Source organism: Jatropha curcas, chromosome 6, assembly GCF_041381405.1.
Source record: "Jatropha curcas cultivar XTBG-Jc1 chromosome 6, XTBG_Jcur_1.0, whole genome shotgun sequence".
In the NCBI taxonomy this organism is placed as follows: Eukaryota; Viridiplantae; Streptophyta; class Magnoliopsida; order Malpighiales; family Euphorbiaceae; genus Jatropha; species Jatropha curcas.
The window spans coordinates 24,807,392-24,823,940 of NC_143156.1; the positions used below are offsets into that span (position 1 = coordinate 24,807,392).

At 36.9% G+C, this 16,549-nt stretch overlaps 2 protein-coding genes across 3 annotated transcripts; one reads left to right on the top strand and one right to left on the bottom strand.

Annotated features, from left to right (window-relative positions):
• The first annotated feature begins 481 nt into the window (after positions 1–481).
• LOC105645503 (Pseudouridine synthase family protein) lies at positions 482–6,358 on the top strand. Its single transcript, XM_012231117.4, has 14 exons — positions 482–714; positions 874–931; positions 1,021–1,048; positions 1,168–1,214; positions 1,344–1,434; positions 2,017–2,182; positions 2,861–2,948; positions 3,924–4,008; positions 4,200–4,275; positions 4,525–4,592; positions 4,704–4,773; positions 5,589–5,667; positions 5,799–5,892; positions 6,188–6,358. Exons 1-14 carry the CDS (start codon positions 567–569, stop codon positions 6,257–6,259), a joined length of 1,170 nt encoding a protein of 389 aa, XP_012086507.1. The 5' UTR covers positions 482–566; the 3' UTR covers positions 6,260–6,358.
• A 321-nt stretch (positions 6,359–6,679) lies between these two features.
• Positions 6,680–16,205, bottom strand: LOC105645502 (Duplicated homeodomain-like superfamily protein). 2 transcript variants are annotated; one of them, XM_020683828.3, is made up of 4 exons: positions 15,479–16,205; positions 14,150–15,010; positions 12,032–13,201; positions 6,680–10,035 (listed from the first exon to the last, which is right to left on the bottom strand). In XM_020683828.3, the coding sequence occupies exons 1-4, from the start codon at positions 15,636–15,638 to the stop codon at positions 7,073–7,075; spliced, it is 5,154 nt and encodes a 1,717-aa protein (XP_020539487.1). In that variant the 5' UTR covers positions 15,639–16,205; the 3' UTR covers positions 6,680–7,072. The 2 variants fall into 2 exon arrangements, with proteins under 2 accessions (XP_020539487.1, XP_012086506.1); XM_012231116.4 differs by having other exon boundaries at positions 6,680–10,014; positions 15,479–16,204.
• Between the last annotated feature and the right edge of the window lie 344 nt (positions 16,206–16,549).

Below are 16,549 nucleotides of genomic sequence, written 5' to 3' on the forward strand. Positions count from 1 at the left end.
TATAACGAAAGCAAAATACATAAAAGAGTAACATATTTTAAAAAATACGAGAATAAACTAATTAATTTTAATAAAACACAATCATAAATTTTGTTTCCTTTGAACTAACCTTTATTCTTTAAAGAGATATAACCCAACTCTTTTTCTTCCATATTCTCATATATTTTATTCTTAAAAATAATTCTCATATATTTTTCACAAATTCTTATTATCAAATAAAAAAATTGTATTGTTATAATTCATGTTAGATATAATCTATATTATTATTAATATTTTTTTATATCAGAGTATTAGAGATTAAAAATTTAAAAATTGATAATCTCCGTACTCTTTAAATATTTTCGACCTATAAAAATATAAAAATAAAATTAAGTAAAAAAAATATTTTGCAGACCTAATATTTTATCAAAAAAGATTTAACAGAGAAGAGTACAATTTCAATTTGATAATAGTAAATAGGTGCATAATGTAATTTCTCAAAAATAAAGGACTGAAAATCAAAACAAGTAAAATTTACTCCCATTGAAAGTCACTCCGCCGGAAGAAGATGCAGCAGCTTCCCAGAGATGTACCAAAACGGCGCCGTCAGTACAAAAATGTCCGATAACACATTAGAAACAACAACAGGGGAGTTGCTAAGGTCATTTGGCCTCCCCTGGCCGGATCTCAACGACGGATTGTTCTACAGCGATGTTGCTTCGTCCTCCGATTCAGGTTTTCCTTCTCTCTCTCTGACCTTTACTCCTCAAATATATTTCAAAAAAGTTTCGCTTTTTTAAATTTTTAATCCTTTGTCGGTCGTTAATTAATTATTTTGGTTAATTTTGATATAAAATTGACGATGAATTTTTGCGTGTTTCTGGAAAATTACAGAATTGACACTGATAGACTTCTACTCTGGCAAATACAATAATTCAGCTCCATTACAAGGGTAAATTAAACTCATTACTTGTTATTCTACCATGAAAAGTAAAAACTTTTTGTTTTTTTTTTTAATTATTTGTACTAATAATTTAACAGTTGGTTGCAGCGAATCCAGAATGGACAGGTTGTATTTTATCTCTATATTACACAATTAGAAGTGAATAATTCCATCTGTTACAGTACATTTCCAAAATTGGTTAATTCCCAGATTTTTATGTTTTTTCCGTTTTTTTAGTTTTGCAGATATCAATTGATGGTATTGTTGTTAAAGAATCCAATACAAAGCTCAGGTTTGTTCTAATACCAACTGCATTATCAAGGATTGTTCATTTATGATTTATTTGTATAGTTGGAATTGAAGATGTACAGTATATTATTGTGTTTGTATATATTGATATGATGATGTTTGTATCATTTAGGTCTGGTTCGGAGCTTGTCTATCATAGGCTTCCTTGGAGAGAACCTGATGCGCCTTACATGCTTCAAATTTTATATGAAGATGATGACATGGTAAGGTGTTGTAGTGGTAACTTTGTAAATACATGCATTGGGGCTTATGTGTGATTTCATTTTATATGGTTTGTGATTATTGTTGCTACTGATTCGTTTTTTTTTTTTTTTTTTTTTTTTGAACTTTTGATTGCTCAAGCTGAAGTAGTATATATTGATGGCTCAATTTTTTTTGTGTTTCTATTGAACTGTAAATTGTTATGTTGGATGTGTTTATAAGACTGTTTTAATGAATGTGATTTTGCACTTTGTGCTTCATTGCTCAATAAATTTTTTGGAGTCGTCTTAATTCACTCTTGTGTTTTTGGTTCTCTAGCTTTTAGTATCCAAGAAGATGTGAAAATGAAGACTTGAAAACAAAATACATTCTCTGTCTTGCAAACCATGAATCTTGCAATTGAATCCATAAAATTGTTGATTTTGACTAAGCTAAATTGTTGTATATGTATTGTAGCCTTTGATCTCTGCCATTCCCTTGCAACAACCAAATATTAGTAGTCTTGCATTGCCATATCTATGCATTAGGATGTGAACAGTCATTTATTTTCATCTGATTGATTTGGAACTGTGTTGCATAATCAGATTGCTTTAAACAAGCCTTCCTGTCTGCAAGTTTTACCTGGAGGGCTTTTCCAGCAGCGAACTGTTTTAACACAGCTCCAATGGTGGGCGAGGAAACAGACATCTTCACTAGCAAGTCAAGAATCACATCCTGTTCCCGTTCATCGCCTAGGAAGGGGCACATCAGGTTAGCTAGAAATATTTCATGAAAAACATGACAATTGATTGTTTTCCTGTTACAGTTTCTGCAATCTGTAAGGGTCATAGACATTAAAAGCGAAATTATTTTTTTGACCTCATCTATATATCTGGTTATCAGAAGGAAGCAGATTGATCAAAGGAAGTTTTGCATGAAATATCTAATATTCACTGGAAAAGGAAAATAAATGTTGAGAATTGAGGGAATGTACTTGTCGTCAAATTTAGGATGCAAATCTTCATATAATTGTAAGAGTTAATAATTCCAAAGTTAAATTCAGAACTGAAGCCTTGATAAAATGGTGAGGTCAGCTCTGTTGCAACTGTAAGATTGCTCCTTACAACTAGACGATAGGTTTCTACCATGGTAATAGCCTTCTTGCAACGCTATGCCTATCTGAGCTGAGCTCCTAGTTCCCCGAGCACACTGTGCAAAATGTCTTTTGCACATGGTACACTATTTAGATCTTTTATGTAATGGATTAATAGGCAAATTTATGTTAGTGAACCAGAGACTTCTGGTGTTGTCTCTTCATAGATCACATGGCCTGGCATTTTGTGCTTCTGTTACTTGAGAGCTGGCTCACTTGCTGGGTGTTAGTGATGTTCTGGGTAGTATGTTCATTTGAAATAACCTGTGGTTTGATCAGTAGCCAATGGATTGCAGGAATACTACTTTGTGCAAAGTCAAAGCTTGCCAAGACTCGCATTGCAGCATATTTTGCTGATGGCACATCCCTTGTTGGGGACAACAGGTTAGTGGAGAATTCCATGTTTTTTGCACCTATTTTTGTTTCACGAATGTGTAAAATTCATCTAATATCAAATTCAAAACCTTTTTATTTTTCCTTTGAGGCCATGATTGCAAAGATGCCTGCTGTTCCTTTGGTCATGTTTTAATATTCTTTTTGGATTTAATAACTGTTGGGAATCTGGAACATTCTGCAAAGCTTATTGAAATTCGATTTGGATTACAGTTTACCTACAGGCTTAATTTGAATGCTCTTCATGGCTTTTCAATGACAGAGACTGGGAAATTTAGCATGAGATCAGTTTTATCCCTGTATATACACACTTTTTTATTCAAGGATTTTATGGAAAGGGAGAAACGAGGAAGAGAAAAAGAAAAGTAAATAAATTACATTATAAACATTTCATTAAGTAAAGAAACAAAAGGAATGACATAAATTCCTTTTCTGGATAGCATAAACTTTCTTAGTTGAACTATGTTGTCCTGAATTACATTCTCTCTTAGCAGATGTAGACAAATTGGAATAAAGGCCTTGAGTTACCTGCATAGTGCAAACATATCAATCCTATATTACAATTGCTATTCTATTCTAAGCTGATGGCATTGACTGATAATTCTTAACTTACACCACCTGATCACAACACTTAAGCCCACTAATATTTCAGAGGCTATACTTAACAACAAGTCGGCATAGCCTGATAGCATTACGTGTCAAAAACTAAATAAAATCAAGCAAATGTGATATCTCACGCATTTATTCCTGATTCAAGTAATGATATCCAAATTAATTCGTGGTTTAGAAGAGGACACAAGCGATTGACATTGTGAATATTGAAATGAAAAATGGTTTAAACTGTCTCTCATAATTAGCAGCTTTCTGTATGTTTAGGTGCTGTGGAATAAAAATTACTCATTATATGTATTCCATTTTCAATAATACATTCTCAGCTTGTGAAATGCATGATTATCTTACATACAGTGATACTGGCACGTTGCTTGTCAAGAGAAGGAAAATTTCAAAGATATATCGAGCCCTAGTTGTTGGGATAATCGTAGAGGATAAGGTCAGGCATCAGGGACACTGCTCTTTTTTTATTTTTGCTCGTTAATGTTTGTCCTTTCTGACCATGTTTTGATATAGATTTGGCATTTATACCGCATATAGCTCAAAGAACCTTTTCCATCTGCTGCTTTTGTTTTTTGATTAAATTTTTCCTGGACTAAGTTTACATTAGATAGTATATTTGCATGATAGGTTATCATCAAGCAGCCAATTGGAACAGTGCGGTATCCTGGAGTAGCCAAAGGATTGTATGTTGCTTCACCTTCAGGTTTGTTAAACTGCTTTCCTTTATTAAATAAAGATTCTTCTTCTTTTTGTTTTTGCCTTTTTTGAACTATCTAGTTGCCTCCTCAAATTCCATGGTCTATATATTTGTTCAGATATGTTTACAAGTGCATTTAATATTTAGCATTCTTGCTGTATGCTTATTGCTTCATTTTCTGCTGTCACATTACTATGGGGCTTTTCAGCAATATCTCTGATCATGATACGTCCTTGCTATTTCTGGTTAAAAAAGGTAAGCCAGCATTGAGCAAAGTTGAAGTGCTTGAGAGAGATGTACAGGGAAACCACACATTGGTCCAGGTATCCAAGTCTGTCTTGAATCTATCAGATTGCAATTTTAGAGATTCTCTCGATGATCAGTCTTCTGAAGAAGATTGTATTATGAACATCTTCATCTATTATGTTAAACAGGTTGAGATTGAATCAGGACGGCCACACCAAATACGCATTCACCTTTCTTTCATAGGACATCCTCTGCTAGGTAAACCTCGATCAAATTGTAGTGCTATGAATTTCAACTTCAATAAAGTTAGATGAAGCATTAAACACACATTTGGCCACATAAATCGAAGCCATTCAGAACAAGAACCTCATTTTGTCCATTGTTCTCTTTAATATTTCTGCGACATCTGCTTATGAGAGCCAAGTCAATCTAGGGATTGTATCATATATAAACTATCTAGAGTTACAAAACTGGTCATTTTGTTTAATTAAAAAACACTTGCAAGAATATTCTGTTACAGGAATTTTTATCTTACTTTTATATACTTGATTCATGAGGTTTTTTTTTTTTTTTTTTTATTTTTTTTATATGATGGATAAAATTATTGATGGCTGCCAACCTCTTTGTCACTAATGTTAAGCTGTTTAATGTGGATATTTCATATCTCTCGCAAGGCCCTGTCTAGGTGAAATGGAGGAAAAAGGAACACTCCTCCCAACTATATGAGATCCACTACTAACAAAGCCCAGAAAGCCTGGAAAAACACCATATTTATTATTTTATTGATAGTAAGATCTTCTCTAGTCTTAGATTGAACACCATTTTTATGCAACTGATGCCCACTAATAATGAAAGTTTAGTTCTTTTAACATGGATCTATTTTGTCATATTTTTATGTATGTCACTAGCATGCATGCAGTGCAGATTAACAGCTCCAATAAAATTTGAGGAGCCTTGCTTTACTGTTTATGACAATTTTAGTTTGTAATGTACTTAATTTGAGCTATGTTCTTGAGTTATCACAAGTTAACATCATTCATTTAATTATTGTTTTATATTTAATTATTTATCAGGTGATCCTCTTTATGATGTTGGTGGGCAGCCTAAGTGCTTCGATTCTGAATTCGTGGATGAAAGTTTCGCCCAAGACGGGTATTGAAATACTAGTATTATTACACAAACAATTTCTTGTTTCTCTTGACTAATATATTTTTGTTTCTTTCGTCTTGTTTCTCTATTGGCCCTAGTAATACATACCAGTGTTTGTTTTGAACTTTGTGTAGAGGGTATCAGAGGCCTACAAAACCTGTTCCTGGAGATTGTGGCTATTATTTGCATGCACATCAATTATCCCTCTTACACCCAACCACAAATGAGGTAGGCCTTTTTTCCATGTTAAACCATCTTTACTTATATATCCTTGAAAAAAATTACATGAAGTTTTACAGTGTGCTTTATCCTAAAGCATGGACATGACTTTTAGGAGAAGGTATTGGTTTTGGATACACAGTAGACATTTTTATAGGGTCATTGTTCATGGTAAATAGTTTTCATTTTTAGGATAAATATTCATAAAATAGAAGAAGAAGAAGAAGAAGAGAGAGAGAGAGATTTTAATTACACATACATATAGACATATATGGGTTGATTTACTCACTGTTGTTGATTGTAGGTAATTAAAGTGACAGCACCTCTTCCATCAAACCTCCAAACAAGGGCAGAAGCGGGAAATTATAAAAGCTAGATAGGTTGACATGAATATGGAAACAGTTTGTGTCTGGTATGACATATGCCATTATTTTTGTACCTCATCATCTCATGTAATATTATTTTTATTTATTCAGAGTTTGTTTATCGTAGTGTAGACTAATATATATGCTCGTATAGCAGTTGGACAAAGACAAAAATGATATATAAAAAAAAATATCTGAAGCGAGCAATAAAAGCAAACAGCATGTTAGTTTTGACCAAAGGAAAAATCAAAAATGGATTTTTTATAAGCAGTACCCATCAACAATCAATTAGCAATGACAGCTGTTGAAAACCACATTGATTTCAAGAATTTTGTTGTACATTCTTTTTATTGTCAGTCTTGAGAAGATCAAGATAAAAGGACGAAAAGAATAAAATATATTGGGACTTCAACAAATCCATTGACTTCAAGTTTCAGCAGAAAATAGCATGTCTATCAGTAATGCAAAAGTAGCTACACCAAGAAACCTCTAAATGACGGTCAGTCAATCCTCTAAATGGTCAAATGATGGAGGGGCGCTGACATTGCCCCTTCCAATTTTCACAGATTATTTCTGTATTTCCATCAAATACAACAAATACAAAGCTGCTGCTGCTGCAATATTACAAGCTCCTAAATTAATATTTTTTTTTTCTTTTTTACCAAAAAGACGGACCTGAGAACCGTCGTCAACTGCTCTATCATTCCATTGAAACAATACAAAAACTATTATACAGGGCTCGGCAAAAGAAGATATTTGCCGTTGAGGACTTGCTTTAATAAAGAAAGAAAGAACGAAAGAGAAAGAAAGCCCTCTCACCACTCCTACCTGCCTATATCACCCTTACTTCTCCAGGATTCCTCCTCTCTGATGATGGCAGCCCCATTTTGCCCACTGAACTGTTCGGTTTTAGCATAGTGCATTTTAAGGGCTGCAACAGGATCTGAAACACCCGTACAGGATCCACCAACAAGAATTCCCGCTCGTCCTACAACATTCATTCCTACCACTCCCCTTCCTTGCTGCTGTAAACTCGAGATTGCTTCAAACCCATTTCTCCTTTGTATCTCGGAGAATATATCCTGCCGCTGCTTCATATCTACAGAGAATGGCTGCACTTTACTGTTGTCATGACTCTTGTACATCTGATAATCCACAACTCCATTGCTACCACTCACTTCCCTTGGAGGCAAAACTGATACACCATTCAAATTACGGTCATTGCACTTCACAGCAGCCTGCAAAGCCTGCTGCTCCATTTTGGACGAGGAAACATGATAATTGCTAAATGCTGCAGGATACTTGGCTAAAAAATACTCGGGTAAAGATGAAAACCCAGTTTGTATCTTGTTACCATCCCAAAAGCCATAACTCTTAACAGGGACATTCTCAAGGCCAAGATAATTACTACGATCAAACTTTAAAACATTACTGCTTCCATCTGTAGTTTGATGACCAGTGAATTTCAAAGTTGATGACTTGCTACTTGCCTTTGGGCCATGTTCCACGTTATCATGTACACTGGGACTCATCTTCTGCAAAGATGAGGGGTTACTCAGAATTTTGCCAAACAGTTTAACATCACCATTCCTGCATGGCTTTTCTGTATCTGACAAACTCCGAGAGTGGTCTCTTGAATGATCATTGCCATGTTCAGCGTGCTTGGAGAGTAGTGGAAGCTCAGGCAATGAGGACTGGGTCTTTGAACTGCTATTGCACTTTTGAAGATAATAATCTGAAGTTGAAAAGCTCTTTTGAACTTCAGAAAGCAGTCCGCAAGAAATATCCCCATTCATCTCTTTCTTTGTTGGAATTTGCAGCGGATAGCCCCTCAGAATCTGCAAGGACTCGCTACAGTTCACTAAAGATTTCCCTGGCGGGTGCTGTAAATGATCATCCCCACTACCTGATTCTTTACCCTGCCCATCTCTATTCTCATGGGTATGCATTCTCTCACATTGAATGGAAACAGTGTCTTGTAACATAGGAGCACCAGAAGCAATATTATTTTCCTGTGGCAATGAGACAGTAGGAGACTCAGCCACAGAATCGAACTCCCCAGACACATGATGAATGTTCTCCACATTTACACTGAAGTTTGAACTAGAACCCATATCCAAAGGCAAGCAGGATGCATCTCTGTTAGCACTCGAACCTTTCATCAAACCACTTTTACTGTTCAAACTATTTTCAGGCAACAAAACCTCTTTTTGCTCCACATGATTTGCGCTTCCATTAGCAGCAACCTCAGCAATAACTTTAAGTTCAATACCAGAAACTGGATTTAATGGGCCAGGATCAGCTGCATCCACGTACATTGGTTCTCCAACAGAAGTGCTGTGTTCAATCGGTTTATCTCTCTTAGATTCTGAATTAACTGATTCATTTGAAATTTCCTGTGCCTGCCCAACCTCAGATTGGTGAGTATCAATTTCAAAAGCTAGCTCAGATTTGTCCCCCATCTTGCAAGCATCAGAAACAAATGATATTTCATCCTTAGAGTCATTCTGCTCTAATGATCTAGCAACATTGCTCTCCTTCGGATTATTTAAGTCAGCAGTCACATTTTCCCTCTCTGCAGCATTCGATTTCTCATGCTTTGCATCTATGACAGGCAATGGCAAATCCTCATCTGTCTTGGAGCCCAACTTATCACTGCAGATAACTGAGCCAGTCTCAAGAGCACAACCATCTTCCGTGTCACTTCCACCTCCATTAGCATCATCACTCACTGGTGTTCCTAGGTTTCCTGGTGCAGGATGTATCGAATCCAGTCCAAGGCACTTACGAGCCTTGCTAAAGAAAACCTTACATTGGTCCCTAGACCTTGTCCTGACACATCGTGAGATCATAGCAAAATCCTTGCCATAGGATGAAACAGCCCGTATGAAGATCGACTTCTCCTCATCTGTCCAGTCAGAAGGATCCATTTCCCCACAACTCTCATCTGAGCTAGTATCTTCATCAACATTCTGTGTAACATCAGATGTGGAAGGTCGTTTTTTGACCGAATCTACCTTCTGTGACTTCCACTCCCGACAACCCTCCCCAGGATCAACAGAAGTAGTGATACAAGAACTCATTGCCTCTGAGGACATTGAACCACAAATACCTGCTAACACATCAGCAGCAGCAGTTTCTCTTTCATTCTCAAGAACATCAAAATTGCTTGACCGATCTAAATTACCATCATTACCATGTGGTATTTTGGATTCACAGTAGCCTCCGTAATAGATTCTACCAGAACACATCTGTCGATTTCCCATAGAATTGTCAGCATCAGCCGCTATTACTGAAGCTGCACCCAGAATATCAAGCGAGGCAGCATTCATTTCCCGATTCCAATTCTTGCCCGACGACATTAAGTAGTTAGTAGAGGACTTCACTTTCTTACTCTTTTTTGTTTTCTCAAAACAATCAGATTTGTGATTTTTATAATAGAATTCAACACAATCTGCAGTTGTCTTATGATCAAGAAAAGAAGCAATTTTCCTGAAATCCTTGCCAATAGTGGTTAGCTTAGAAATGAAAATTTCCCTCTCTTCTAAGGTCCAGGGATTGATCATAGCTCTTTCCTTCTCAACAGCACAGGGATCTTCAACTAATCCATTACTGGAGACAAACCGTGAAACCATCCTCTCTTTTTTGTCCAAAATTAATGCTGGCATTTTCAAAGCATTCCTGTAAAGCTTGTTCTGAGAAACTGACAGCAGCTTGCTCGTGAAGTTAAGCATCTCTGTTGTTGGCACCAGACTCAAATTTCCAACTGCAAAAACAATTTCAAAAGCTATAAAAAATAGATATCAGAAGTTACAACTCAAATAAGAGAGATCATCAACTACCAATCATTCTCAACAAATAAGAAATAGCATCATAATTCATTATCCACTCAGAAACACAACGGCAGAAGCTGACAAGGAAGGTTTTTACTTCTAAGAAAGCATTTGCATAACTGGAACAATCTTTCACCATAAATAACCACAAATGGGCAGCTATAGAAGTTGCCAACTCACTTCACCTCTAGAGCTTAACATGACCAAACCCAAGGCGTAATCAAATTCAACGTCATATTCACCTTAAATCATTGTGAGGAAACCTTGTCAAGCATGGGAAGTATGACAATAATCACACTGAAGCATAAAGCCCCAACCCACTGCCCTTTCTATCAACTGCATTATAATCCTTCCTCAATAATTAACTTCCTGTAACACTGAAAAACTTAGCCAATCCCTGAATTGACAAAATGAGCAATGAAGCACATCCAACTTGACATAGAATCTATGGTCGATATAATCAATTGACACAAAATATGCGCAAAATGTCGTAATAGAAGGCAATGAACCAGAACTGTGCCATCTGAAAATGTCCCAGATATTGTAGCATCAAAATATATAACATCAAATCCACCTAGGAAATAAAAATGATCATAGTAGTATACAAAATTCCTCCCAAAATGTGCATAATACTGTACGAAAGCAACTTCCAAAAAGCGCATAGTACCCTAGGAGGCAAATAGTTCCAAAATTGTATGGCCTAAAGTGCATTGATGTATCAAACACAATTGCCACAAATATATTCTTTCATGTACAAATATCTTGACAGCAAATCTTGTCAAAAATATGTTCAGCATGCAAGTCCGCTGATGTCCAGCAAACATTCAGTGCAAAACCAGGCATGTCCAGATAAATGGTTATAAATACACAAATATACGATCAATGTGGTTTCAAAATGGGTCAACCACCTCAATGCATCTGAGGCTACTTCCAAAGAATTTGCAAGAGAATCTTTCATTCAAAACTTTCGCTGACCCTTTTCAGAATAGTAGATGCCGATGAAGAACGCAGTTACTGAGTCCTCTTGCAAAGCTTATAAATCTTATGCTGAGGTGTCAATGTGTACAGTAAACTTCCGGAAACTATCCTTAGACAAATTAACTTTCACAAAAATGTATGATCAAGTACTACGGATCAGCCAAATTGTTCATTATATAATTCACTTGGCCACATGCAATGAGCTCCAGCACTGCAATCATGCATTTGGCATTCCATCACAGCACAAAGGAATTCAATAACTAGGTCCAATGACCAGACTAACTTGAGATGCATGTCGAACAAAATCCCAAACATAAAGCTCATCTTCTGGATAAGATTTTCAAGGGAATCTAACTAGAGACACAGAAAGGACGCCAATGTGCGAACAGAAGCCTCCTTCCATGGGATAAAATTAGCCCAAGGATAAAATGCAATGTATAACCATATGCATGATTAAAAAAGACTTGCTGTTCAGACAGAAAGCTAAGTAGGGTCCAATAACTTGCTAAATCATTCTCAATAATATGCACTCTTGAAGAACAGCAACAAGCACCAACATGAGAAGATAAAAATAAAGCAGCACAAAAACATATTGTACATATTAAATAATAGAACCTGATATTCCTTTCCAATTTACTACCTTTCAAGACAACTTGTAAACACCAGCACATACTTCTACTAAAATTTTACAAATAAATGAACCTAAAATAAAAAATCAATAGCTCAAATATCCAAATTAATACATCCTATAAATTGGAATGAGGAAGAATTAAAGCAATCCTAGTCATAAGAGAAAGGTGGACTTCATCACTCATTTGTGCCAAACTAAATAATATAAACCTATAGCATACTTCAATGCTTGTCATATAATCAAAGCACATATTCACGTCACCCAATATTTAATATTCAATGACAAGCTTAAGCAATAAATGCCATTGCCATTTAAAATAAAAGTGTATTGAGAGTTCTTACCAGGAGAAGAGAATCGAGTGCGAATTGAAGAACGATTTTTTTGACACCCACTATGTGTCGTCCTCAAGCTTAATTCATATTTTTTCTGAGACTTTGCACGGTATTTCCTTACTGAAAGCAAGCGCATATCTTCCTTCCACAGGTGCTGAAAGGCTTTAAACTTAAGAGTTACAACTCTATCCTTAAATCTTAAAAACCGCTTCCTCATAGCAAATTTTTCTTTAATTAATGCATCAGCCTTCCACAAAGCAGCATTTGAAACTTCTGAAACATCAACCTTACATTGATCCCTAGGCAATAAAGTAGACAATTCTTCGGAGGCCCTGTTAGCAGATTCTTTATTGGCAGCCAATATTAGGTTACATAAATTATCTTCTGCAAAACTCACATCACTTGGAAAAGGCACAACATCTTTACTTTCTATAAGCATACTAACATCCCCACAAGCAGCACAATTATCATCCTCCTTATTGGTGTAAGGCACACAGGGTTTCAATGCCATGGTCTGAATCCGAAGGACACCTATATCACCCGAACAGTGATCTAATTTCACCATATCAGATGAAGAAACCATCTTCACCACTGACAATGGTTCAACGAATTTCGATGTGGCAGTTCCAGGACTATCAACATCATCATCCTTAATAGCAACATTAACTTCTTCCAGGACACCATCATCCAGGGAACTATTTTCCACTTGTCCAGACCCAGAGGCCATAACATGCAATGGAGAAGATCGAGGGATATCATTGGAAACAGCCCCCTGTTCACTGCAAGGTTTTGCATCATTCACAGCTTGGAAAAAGCTTGATGCTGCTGGACCAGGATACATGCTTCCAGGTTCAAATTTCAGCAACTTCAGTTCACTTTCAAGCGAGTCTATTTCAGATTCAGTCACCTCCAAAGCCTTTGAAATGTCACCCTTCAACATGTGCAACTTATTTATCAAAGTTGACCTCACGAAACTTGAGTCCACTGAGCTAGAATCATCAGATTGAAGCAGCTCAACAAGCGAAGCGCCCAAATTAGATATTGAAGTAGCATCCAAAACCTCTAAGTTAAAAGAGAGGCCTTCATTATTGGTTTGTGACCCAAAGCTGGGTGAACCACATAAATTACCAACATCATTATCAACATTTACTCCCTTGCCAAGTGTTTTCTCCTCCACACCTGCAATAAATAGGTATCAACACAAAATCCTTTTCGTGGACAGGGGAAAAAGAAAGAGTTAACATGATCTGTAAGCAAACAAAACAAATTACACAGGAGAACAAATATTACATCACATGGACACATCCAAACATAGGCAGCTTTACATAAGAAATAAAATAAAATGAATATTTTGCCCATGGCCAATGGAGTTGGTATGGGCCACATTTTTTGATAAGGGATTGGACCCCTAACTTCACCCCAAAAGCTAGCTCGTAAAGGAAGGACTGAACCCAGCCTTATACACTAGCCCAGGATGTACTCCGCGGGTGATGTGGGACGCATCATCCCCACCCCCATAAGACCCGACTGCCTCAGTCGGCGTTTTGACGAACCCCATGAGACACCGACCCTACGAAGCCAGAGCTCTTATACCAAATGATAAGGGACCGGACCCCTAACTTCACCCCAAAAACTAGCTCATAGAGGAAGACGTACTCCACGGGTAATGTGGGACGCATCATTTTTTCCCACATTAATAATTTTTGTTATCAAAAAGACACTCCAAGAAGAAAAAAATAGTAAAGATAAAGAGAACATTCTTTTTATTTAAGAACAAATGAAAATGCCAGACTCAGCAGCTTCAACTTTAGGTAGCTAGGCATTCACCTTATTGTCACAAGCATTGCATAATTTCCACCAACCACAATTAAATTTTTAAGTTGGGTTGGTTCATCCATAGTCCCCTTGACATAGCTTCAATTATCAGTTCTAACATGGAGATATTCAGAAATACACCACGCATGTGTTGACAATCAAATAATACAGACAATAGATACTTGCAGGTAATTAAATTCTTGAGAACGGAAACGAGGTCAAAGTTTCATAAAAAGTACCAAAAGCGCAAGAAAGGAAAATGCACAATTAATCGCAAATTACCTATCGAGTTACAAGAAGATTGTTAATTACCTGGTGAAGAACAAGCAACAGAAGATGGAGTCGCAGGTGATGCACAATCAGATAATCCCAAGACTCTGGGACTCTTGTCTACCAAGTTTGAACTTTGTGAATGGATGGGCTCTATGTTGATACAATAAATAACAGGTTCATCTTTGATTACATTCATCTCAGGACCTTCAACTTTCTTCTTCTCGTACTTTGCCAATCCCTCACCCCAGTTAAGGCGTGGCTTCTTCCTAGAACTCATATCTTCAGATGGAGCGGAAGTAACACAGGCAGCAGCATCTCCAGAAGGAGACTGGACTATGGATGCACTCTTAAGCTGCATGTCAGCCTTTCCTTCGCTAGAATCTCCACCTCCAATGCTCTTTGAGCTACTTGAATGGCTAAAACCAGATCCCCTAGAAGACAAGCTTCCAGAGCGGTCCCATTTAAGAGGCTTCCAATCCAGTGAGCTCTCCCGATCACCTCTCTGGCCTGTGCCCACCGCACTGACACCAGCTGCCTTGATATTATCATGCTGATCTTTTGGATGAAGATGTTCCCACTTGTTCCCTAATTCAGAACGAGAATGTGAAGGTGGATATGTTAGCATATCATCTACTGATCTCTGATCATTAGCCGCATCATGCAGTCTCCCTGGCGTGCTTGGAGACCCATTGCTCATTTCCCATGAATGAGCTTTCCAATCCCTTTGGCTACTAAAAGATCCCCTATTGTCCCTACTATTCCTACCATATTTACCATCTCCACGTGAAACCGATGGCCTGTAGTTCTTGTCTTCCAATATCCTATCATTTGAACGAAAGGGTGCATAACCACGGCTAGATTCTTCAGCAAACAGGTGCCAGCCACCCTGCTTACCATGACCTTCAAATAATATTTAAACAAAAACGGGAAAAATTACATATAATTGACACAAGCAAAGGATATATTCCCAAAAATATTTTGAACTTCAAAATGGGAAAAAGAAAAGAAAAGAAAAATCAATTAAATAAATTCTCACAGCAAATAAGTTCCAGATCTACAGAACAATCATACAACGATAAACCAAACGAGACCAATCAGATCTATTCCGGAAAAATCAGACCATTATAGAGAAGAAAACATGACCACAAGTTACTGTGAACCCCACTCATTAACATATCCCCAAAAATTTTAGATAAACCAGAGATTGCAACTTTGTGGATAGCAGTAATCAAAGGAATAATCCCTAATAAAATTTCTTCCATTTGCCTCAAAAACCCCACTTGAAGCAACCAATTAAAGAACTGAACTGAGCTATAGAAAGTTAGAGCCAAGAAGAAATAAACGAAAATACTAAAATAAGTAACTAACCAGGAGGCCTTCGAAACTCGTTGGATCCACCCCAGCGAGAAAAATCACGAGACGATCCATAATGACTTGAAGACGATTCCCTCCATCGGGGCGTGGACCTATCAGGTTTCCTGTCCTTAAAGAATTCTTTCCGATCCCACGGCAATCGCTCCGGCGGCATCAAAACCAAAACAAAAACCCTAAACCTAATCTATCTATTTATCTGCCTTCCTACCTACCTATCAGGCATGAAGCAACACCACTACAAAAACTCCTTATAAACCCCAAAACAGATGAAATAACCTGCACACTTGCCGCCGCTCAAAATCCACAGTACGAAATCTAAGGCTTCAGCAGAACTAACAAAGAAAACACAATTCTTAGCTATTCCCGGAAAACTTAGGCTGAAGAAGAACCGTATGTAACAGATATGTAATATGCAAAAAGACAAAGAATTCCCAGTTGAAGTCTGAAATAGGGTAAAAAAACCAGATCGAAGAATATTAACTGCGCTAATAAAGGAAATTGATTCACTTCTAGAGATTTTCTCTTCATACAAGACGACCTTCCTCTAATACCCTCTCTGCATAAGTCAATTACCTCCTCCGCTTTTTTTCTCGGCGTTGCTTGGCTTGAAGGAAAACGAAAGAAATCTGTGCGAGGAGAGAATAGAAGAAAAATAAAGTAAGAACATGAAGCCGATGAGGGACAAAAGAGAACCTTGAGAGAGAGAGATTGGCTTCCGTATCTCAACGGCGATATTAAACCACAATGCAATGTTCTCTTCGCGTCCGCTATTAAAAAAATGAAAAAAAAATATAATATTATGATATAAATAATTTTTATTTAATAGAAATTTATATCTTTCTCCTTTTTTTATTTTATTTTATTTTTCTTTCAACAATCAAAACTTTTTGCTTTTTCTGTTTTTTCACTTTGGCCCGCTTACGCTTTCATTTACTCTTTTGTTACCGGAAATGCCCATGGTTTGGGCAGATATTTACGGGAGCAAATGGCGTGAAGTCACGCGCGGAAAGAACAAAGTTGCCTTGGATTTGCTTTAAATTTTGAAGTTTTTCATATGGAATTTCT

What these genes read in the sequence shown, in the direction of transcription:
- LOC105645503 (XM_012231117.4), top strand. Translation starts at nt 567, where the DNA reads ATGTACCAAAACGGCGCCGTCAGTACAAAAATGTCCGATAACACATTA. An exon ending in AGCGAATCCAGAATGGACAG is followed by an intron (nt 1,049 to 1,167) that starts GTTGTATTTTAT and finishes TTAGTTTTGCAG; the next exon opens with ATATCAATTGATGGTATTGT. An exon ending in GTATGTTGCTTCACCTTCAG is followed by an intron (nt 4,276 to 4,524) that starts GTTTGTTAAACT and finishes TGGTTAAAAAAG; the next exon opens with GTAAGCCAGCATTGAGCAAA.
- LOC105645502 (XM_020683828.3), bottom strand. Translation starts at nt 15,638, where the DNA reads ATGCCGCCGGAGCGATTGCCGTGGGATCGGAAAGAATTCTTTAAGGAC. An exon ending in TGTTGCTTGTTCTTCACCAG is followed by an intron (nt 13,202 to 14,149) that starts GTAATTAACAAT and finishes TATTTATTGCAG; the next exon opens with GTGTGGAGGAGAAAACACTT. An exon ending in CACTCGATTCTCTTCTCCTG is followed by an intron (nt 10,036 to 12,031) that starts GTAAGAACTCTC and finishes TATTTTTTATAG; the next exon opens with CTTTTGAAATTGTTTTTGCA.